This window comes from Pollachius pollachius (assembly GCF_949987615.1).
Source record: "Pollachius pollachius genome assembly, chromosome: 17".
NCBI classification, from domain to species: domain Eukaryota; kingdom Metazoa; phylum Chordata; class Actinopteri; order Gadiformes; family Gadidae; genus Pollachius; species Pollachius pollachius.
This window is the reverse complement of record NC_136950.1, coordinates 1,769,437-1,778,270: the sequence shown is the minus strand read 5'-3', so window position 1 is coordinate 1,778,270 and position 8,834 is coordinate 1,769,437. Positions and strand designations below refer to the sequence as shown.

Genomic DNA, 8,834 nt, shown 5'->3' with positions numbered 1-8,834 from the left:
GGGGAAAGGAGAGGGGAGGAAGGAAGAGGAGGGGATGAGAGGAGAGAGGACGGGAGAGAGGAGGAGGGGAGGAGAGGAAAGGAGAAGAGGGAGAGGAGAGGAGGGGAGGAGAGGAGGGGAGTGGAGAGTGGAAAGAAGAGAGGGGAGACGAGAGGAGAAGAGAGGAGGAGAGAGGAGATGAAGGAAGATGAGGAGAGGAGATATGAGAGGAGGGGAGAGGAGTCTTAATATCAACATAAGGATCCACTTCCTGCTTTGAACAGGATTAGAAAACATTGACACTCTTTCCTACCTTTTCCCCCTCTAGTGTGTCGAGCTGGAGCAGCTTCTCCTCTGATAGGTTGCCCTCCAAGTTGGTCACGCCCAGCAGGCCCTGACTTCGCCTCCTCTCCTCCATTTCGTCAAATGGGGGCCCAAAGGGGGAGGTTTCCGGTGACATCATTGAGTCTGTGTCTAGAGTTTTCTAGGCAACAGGTAGAAAAGAGTATGTAGTCCAAGATGTATGATGACGCCACATTTAGCGCAATGCAGTCTTTAGGCCTATGTTTGCTTATAACCATTTTGTTGATGATTTTCATTTCCTTTGGATTTCATTTAGCAACAACATAAATTAAACATTTACATTAAGTACTTCAGCACACTGAAAATTGAGACTGAGAACAATCAAAGCATCAAATCAAACTATGAGTAACAAACCATCTTGATTGGGCTCCTAGTGCCATGAGAGAGACGACCCCTTGGTATCAGAGAGTCTGATGGTTAATAACCTGGAGCTCACCTGTTGCTCCTTCTTGAGGCTCTCCATAGCAAGCTGGAACTCCTGCTCTTTCTGCCAGGCCTCAGCAATGGTGGCCTGGTTCTGCTCCTCATAGGCCATGGCAACCACGGCCAGGATGAGGTTCACCAGGTAGAAGGAACCCAGGAAGATCACCACCACAAAGAACACCATGTAGGTCTTTCCTGCTGAGCGCAGGGTCTGGGGGACGGGCCCACACACACACACACACACACACACACACACACACACACACACACACACACACACACACACACACACACACAGATAAACACACACGCACACGCGCGCACACACACACACACACACACACACACACACACACACACACACAGACACACACACACACACACACAGATAAACACATGAACTCAGACACACACACACGCACACGCGCACACACACACACACACACACACACACACACACACACACACACACACACACACACACACACACACAGATAAACACACACTCAGATAAACACATGAACTCAGACACACACACACGCACACACGCACACACACACACACACACACACACACACACACACACACACAGATAAACACACACTCAGATAAACACATGAACTCAGACACACACACACGCACACGCGCGCACACACACACACACACACACACACACACACACACACACACACACACACAGACACACCCAGTATCCACACACACACTCCCCAGTAAAGGAGCCGCCACCTGGTGGTAGAGGTTCTCCCAGTAGTCCTGCGTCATCAGGCGGAACAGGGACAGGAAGGCCCAGCCGAAGGTGTCGAAGCTGGTGTAGCCGTAGTTGGGGTTCCTGCCCGCCTTCAGGCACTCGAACCCGTCAGGGCACCGCCTGCAACACACACACGTAAACATGTAGACACACACACACACACACACAAACACACACACGAAGACATGTAGACACAAACACACATGTAGACATGTAGACATGTAGACACACACACACACACACACACACACGAAGACGTGTAGACACAAACACACATGTAGACATGTAGACACACACACACACACACACACACAAAGACATGTAGACACAAACACACATGTAGACATGTAGACACACACACACACACACATGTAAACATGTAGACATGTAAACACACACACACACACACACACACACATACATGTAGACATTTAGACATGTACACTTACATTTACACACAGGGCATTCAGCAGACGCTTACAAGAGCGACTTACAGGTACATTTGTCAGAAGAAAGAGAAACAATGTATTGCTGTTGGTACAGTAAGGATGTTCATAGGGAAAAAGTGCCAAGCACTAACATTTGTTAGGGTAACCCTTTCCCTTTATATAACAAAGATAGCTCGATAAGATGCTATACAACTAAGTACTATTTTTAAGTGCCAGAATGTACACATACAATAAGTGCGTAGATTAAGGTCCAGGAGGTCCATGCATGTAGACGTATGGACACACACACACACACACACACACACACACACACACACACACACAGACATAAAGACATAGAGACATTTAGACGTATAGACGCACGGAAGTACAGATGTATAGACCTATAGATGTATAGAAATAGAGACATAGAGACATATTAACGTATCGACGTAAAGAGCTATGGACGTATGGAAGTATAGACGTATAGAAGTATAGACATAGAGACATAGAGACAGAGAGGCATATTTACGTATAGACATATAGACACTGTGATGGGAAATATCTGTTTTCATCTTCTGTGTCTTTAAATGTGTTGGAATGTGCCTGTTTTCAGTGAAACCCTTCAGGGGATGTGTTCAAAGGCTGTTCTCCTGACCCCCCGGGGGAAGAAGGGACAGGCCAGGGTTCCAACTGATAAGGCACGGCTGCGACCCCCACCTTTATGACACCTTGAGGAGGATCAATCGAAAGATTATCATACGGCTAACAAATGCTTTTAGTTTTATTGGGGGGCACAGCTGCCCTGCAATGCCAATAAGCACTCCTGTCTTTAGCCAATGCAGTGGACTTCTCCTTGCTAAGCTAATAGAATGAGGCAGGGTTAACTCCCATCTGAGATCTTGGATTACTGTATTGTATGTTTGTTTAATTGTTTATTGTTGTGTTGCATCATTGTTTGTGTGTTATTGTACCGTTATTACCCAAAAATATGACCATAATTGTTATAAGTTCGGATGACTCTTTATTCTACACAGTTTACACAGAAAACAATTGACGCAGTCCGGAATTTCCACCCCAACGCATGGACGTATCGTATAGACATATAGATGGAATAGATGGTATGGATGTTTGGACATATGGACATATAGATGTATGGACGTATAGACGTATGGACTTATGGACGTAAGGACGCATTGACGAATGGATGTATGGAATAGGTGTACAAAGAGCTTCAGTGAATGAATATAGGTTTCTGTAGATTCCCATGAGATGAGAGGTGATATAAGACTAACAATAGACAGGGAAGTCGGTAGTATTCAACATTAGAAAAAATGACAAATAAACAAGAATAAAACTGCTTAATAATACTGAATATATGTCCACACACACAAGATGTGGAGTAGAAATGGAAAAAAGTCGATGCAAGAATACATTATTGACAGTTGAAGACATCCTGTCTATTTGGCTTGCTATCTTTCTGTCTTACCGTGTGTCCTACTCTCTGTCCATGTGAATGAACATTGAGTGAGTGTTGTGTTGTTGTAGAGTTTGTCAGTTAAGCTCAAGCCGCCTGCAGCCTCCCTCAGTCACATGAGCTCAGTCACATGACCAGAGAGTTACCTTAGGCAGATGACCAGAAAGTGACCTCAGTCACATGACCAGAAAGTGACCTCAGTCACATGACCAGAGAGTGGTCTCAGTCACATGACTTAGAGAGTGCTCAGTCACATGACCAGAGTGCTCAGTCACGTTACCTCAGTCACATGACCAGAGTGATCTCAGTAACTTGACTAGAGTTATCTCAATCACATGGCAAGAGAGTGATCTCAGTCACATGACCTAAGTCACATGACCAGAAAGGGATCTTAGTCACATGACCGGAGCGTGTGCTCAGTCACATGACCTCAGTCACATGACCAGAGAGTGATCTTAGTCACATGACTAGTGTCATCAGCGTCGCCTGGCAACACCTACCCCCGGCGTCACCGTGGAGACAGCCTTTGTCACGCGGGATGAGACTGACTTCAGATGATGTTCCACATTCATAACATATCACATCCAGTTCTGCAACACACACGTAATGAGATCTGAACCCACTGCACGCTCACGTGCCTATACACGTGCACATGGACTCACACACACGCCCACGTGCACATACACGTGCAAATGGACTCACACCCAGGTGCACACACACCTGCACATGGACCCACACACACGCATGCCCATGTGCAATTCCACGTGCATATTTACTCACACACACACACACATTTTTGTTTATGTGATTACATTGGCCTTGTTTATTGATACAGGTTTTTAAATGTCGATGAGTAGACCAATAGTCAAAGGCACCCACATGAGGACACACACACACACACACACACCCTAACTTCTGAATGAGGTCAGCAGCCTAGTCACGATATACATTATCAACACAAGCCTAGCACTGACCCTAGCACAGTACCACAACACAGAGCTGCTGTGCAGTGCTGCTGTTTATAAATCACAGAGACGCTGCAACAGAAAGGGGTTTTATGTAACGCTCACGTTAATGCCACAGTGACACATCCAAAGGCAGACAAATAAAACAAATATCAGGCATCTACAATTTGATTTGAATAATAGGAGTGCATATTTTTACCTGACTTTAATAGCCTATTGTTGTGGGTAATATTAATCCACTTATTTAGATAGAGCTTGGCTGTAGATAAAATAAATGATGAATGCGTTTGTTGTATTACAATATTACTTGTGTCTATGAAAAACCCTTGACAGCCATTTATTATAGTACTAAAGTGTTGTTATGATGTCACGGTCCTTGGCATCACCCATCAAACTATAATAGGTGACCTCACGTCACAAACATTACAGGCATTTACCGGAAAATAAGTTTGAATTAATTGGTTTAATTGAAACATTAATTAGCAGTGCTAGTAGTAATATACATATTGATCTATGATATTCACTGCAAATCTGATGAACTGAACTGAAACTAATTAGCATTGTGCAATACACACTTCCTCAACAAATACGGAGTCAACGCTCTTCAGCTAAGTTAAATGTGTTTTAAAACTCTGAGCAGTAATCTGGGAGCAGCACATCCACACATCACTGTACGTGGTGAAGCAGACATCCCAATTGGCTGAAAGGAAAGCCACTACTCATTTTTTATATTCTTTTTATATAAAAAACACTTCTAATCCATTCACACATGTCAAAAAACTGTTGAAGCATTGCACTGAACCCAATGTGGATAGCAAAAACTGATTGTAGAATGAGGCTGGTTTCATATCCTGCTGCTCAAACACACACACACGTCTACAAAACATACTTGGGACATTGCAGATGTTTCAACCTATTACCGTACAAACCAACACAGATGGACCAAATGTACAGCGAGCTAATCTGATGTACATCTTCCTTTGTCTCCTCCCTTCCATACAAAGTCCTGGCGGGTGTCTCTGTCCCCGTCCATAGCCCTCCCTGGGCAGGGAGATCACCGCCCTGGCATGCTGAGCACAGGGTGTGTTGAGTGCCTATGATAAGCAGGCTGTCTGTGTGTGTCTTTTTGACTGTGTGTGTGTGTGTGTGTGTGTGTGTGTGTGTGTGTGTGTATGTGTGTGTGTGTGTGTGTGTGTTCGAGGGAGAGAGAAAGGGAGGCTGAAGAAAAGGGGAGAAGAAACGGTGTGTGTGTGTGTGTTTCTGTGAGTGTTTTGTATTGTGTGTGCATCTTAGTGCGATGCTTGACACAGTGCATGTGACGTGTGTGTTCGGTCACTTCAAGTACTCACTCTCATGCAGTTTGTTTCACTTGACCTCCTTAGAAACTCAACTACACACACAAGCCTGCAGACACACACAAACACACACGCAATTGCACACACAAACAAACCCCACAAAACACACACACACACACACACACACACACTCACACACACACACACACACATGCACACGCCAGAAAAACACATGCACACATAGATGCAAAAACACACCAGCAGACGCACATAGGCACAGACACACAGACATGCACACAGAAACGCATACGCAGAAACAGACACATAAGCACACACACGCAGACACACACACGCAGACACACACACACACACACACACACACACACACACACACACACACAGACACAGGGCTCTAAGTATAACTCTCAGGTAAACTCTGGGAGGAAGTATGTAGCATCGCTATAGCAACTGTATCCCAGCGCTGGTTGCCCAGGGAGATTGTTTTGTGCCCTCTCTCTCAGGACACAGAACAACATCTCACAGAGACTAGGTGTGTCTGTGTGTGCATGTGTGTTTGTGTAACGTGTAGTGTGTGTGTGAGAACTTTCCATCTGAGTCACCTAAGAGAGACTTAATACAGACGGATCCGTCCACAAACACAACCCAAATCATACGGCATTATCTGATCTCTAGTCCCTGTTATTGATACAAGGATGACGTCAATGCCATACTGGACAGAATAGAGTGGCAGACAGACAGACAGAGAGACTGACAGACAGGCAGACAAGCCAGCAGACAGACAGATAGATAGACAGACCAACAGGCAGACAGGCCAGCAGACAAACAGTAAGACAGACAGACGCCCTCCGTCTCTCATCACAAAGCGCTGGGTGGCGCAACCACGTCACAACTAAATATGTGTAATGGTGACAGAAAGCCCTTGTTTTGCTTGAAGTGAACATTGCAGCAGCTCATTTGGGAGCCCTTAGTGATAAGGAGAGGTAGGGTGGGGGGGAGGACAGACAGACTGCAGTGGCGGCTTGAATACTTCCCCACTGGCCTGCTGTCATGTCAGACACACGTAGAGCACCTCTGCAAATAGCATCAAACTATTAGCCCCTCGCCTTAGCAGTTTGCATCTCATCATAGCCACACCCTGAGAACAGCTTTTGGCCATACACCAAGCCTTTCATCCGTCATGCGGCTCTGAGGGTGTGTGTGTGCGTGTGCATGTGTGTACCTGTGTGTGCGTGTGCACATCACTGTGTTTGTGTGATTAATGGTTGTTTCTTTCAGATACCTTTCAATACCCAAAACCTATGTACTAATGACTCTTAATATCTAAACAGACACACACACACACAATCCATACACACACACACACCCCTACATACCTACATAATCATACACACACACACACACACACGCACAGAAACACACACACGCATCCATACACAAACACACACACACACACACACACACACACACACACAAGACACACAGATACACACAAACACACACAGAACTACACACTCAGGAGAGAGAGAGAGAGAGAGAGAGAGAGATGTAGGCTGGCTAATAAGTGTTAAGAGGGGGGAGGCTCCATTACTTAATATGACTGGGACTCTGAAATAGACCCGGACGGGAAGGGGTAGCCCCAGTCTGTCTGTCTGCCTATCTGCCTGACTGTCTACCAGTCTGCCTGCCAGTCTGTCACCCTCCATTCTTCTCCCTCTGTAGTCTTTGTGTCTAATGTGTTGTTGGTCTGTTGTGGTGTTTCTGTGTGTTGTTTGTCTGTTGTGTGTCTCTGTGTGTTGTTGGTCTGTTGCGTGTCTCTGTGTGTTGTTGGTCTGTTTTGTGTCTCTGTGTGTTGTTGGTCTGTTGTGTGTCTCTGTGTGTTGTTGGCTGTTGTCGTGTCTCTGTGTGTTGTTGGTCTGTTATCGTGTCTCTGTGTTTTGTTGGTCTGCTGTTATTACTCTGTGTGTTGTTGGTCTGATGGTCTGTTGTGTGTCTCTGTGTGTTGGTCCGGTGTCTGTGTGTCCAGAGTCATTAAATCAAAACACAGATTTTATATATTTTTCAATCTCTCTCTCTCTCTCTCCCTCTCTCTCTATTGCTCACCATTCCCTCATGTCAACAACTGCAACCATGTCAGCTCATTCAGTGTCAATAAAGCTTCACCAAATAAATATTAATTTCCTGTCCTGAGTCAACGTCCTGTGTGTCCTGAGAGTTTGATGTTCAGCAGACGCTCCATATTCAGGTGATCTGAGCCCCTTTTCTCTGTTTACCGTGACCCCTAGCCCAGCTCAGTGGAGTGGGCGGCCACAGGGGCCGTCTCTCTGCCCTATTTACTGTTCAGACACTGGGGCTTCGAACACACAACCTTTCAGTTTGGAGTCCCACGACACAATCCGTCTGCAATCGTCGCAAGGTGATGACGAGGAGAAATACATAAACACAGGACATTCTACAAATACTCAGAAAAATACACATACACACGACATTTAACAAATAATCATAATGATACACATCCACACAACATTTAACAAATACTCATAATAATACACAAACACATGACATTTGACAAATACTGTGCAGCGCAAGGACGTGCAGTCATTCCCGCGTCCCCTGAACATCTTTGTGTGGTATATTCTATTCTCCTCTTTCTATTTGAGCACACTCACACACAAACAGGTGGTACATCCCTATGCGTTTACACGCATGTATACAGTTTGAAGCCCATGGACACAAGCAGAAATGGCAGACCCACGGTGTGGGCCCCGGCCCGGCCCCCAGCGGTGGGCGGGCCCCGGCTCCAGCCTGTCTTTAGGCTAATATCTTATATTCATCATCCGATGAATATAAGATATTGGAGTGAGCGTATTCCAGGAAAGTCACGCCCCCATAGGTCGGTCACGCTATATTTCTCTCTAACTACCCTGATGACAACAAACTATTTATACAAGGAAAGCTAGGTCAATGATGATTAACGCCATGACACCATGCATTGAATTATGCTCCTCTTGTTTCCCTTTGTTAGTTTATTATCCTGATTCCCACTCACTATTATGTATACTATAATCATGGACAAGAGCAAAAAAGAAAATCCATGTCACACATGTTAAACAGGTG

At 45.3% G+C, this 8,834-nt stretch overlaps 1 protein-coding gene across 1 annotated transcript in view; it reads right to left on the bottom strand.

Moving 5' to 3' along the window:
- Positions 1-8,834, bottom strand: part of LOC307088623 (sodium channel protein type 5 subunit alpha-like) — a gene marked incomplete at both ends in the record, with an annotated part of 120,366 nt that overhangs the window by 83,082 nt on the left and 28,450 nt on the right. The window contains 3 exons of the mRNA XM_079754574.1: positions 293-463; positions 779-976; positions 1,513-1,654. Of these exons, the coding sequence (XP_079610700.1) occupies positions 293-463; positions 779-976; positions 1,513-1,654 (511 nt within the window). The remainder of the gene's footprint in view (positions 1-292; positions 464-778; positions 977-1,512; positions 1,655-8,834) is intronic.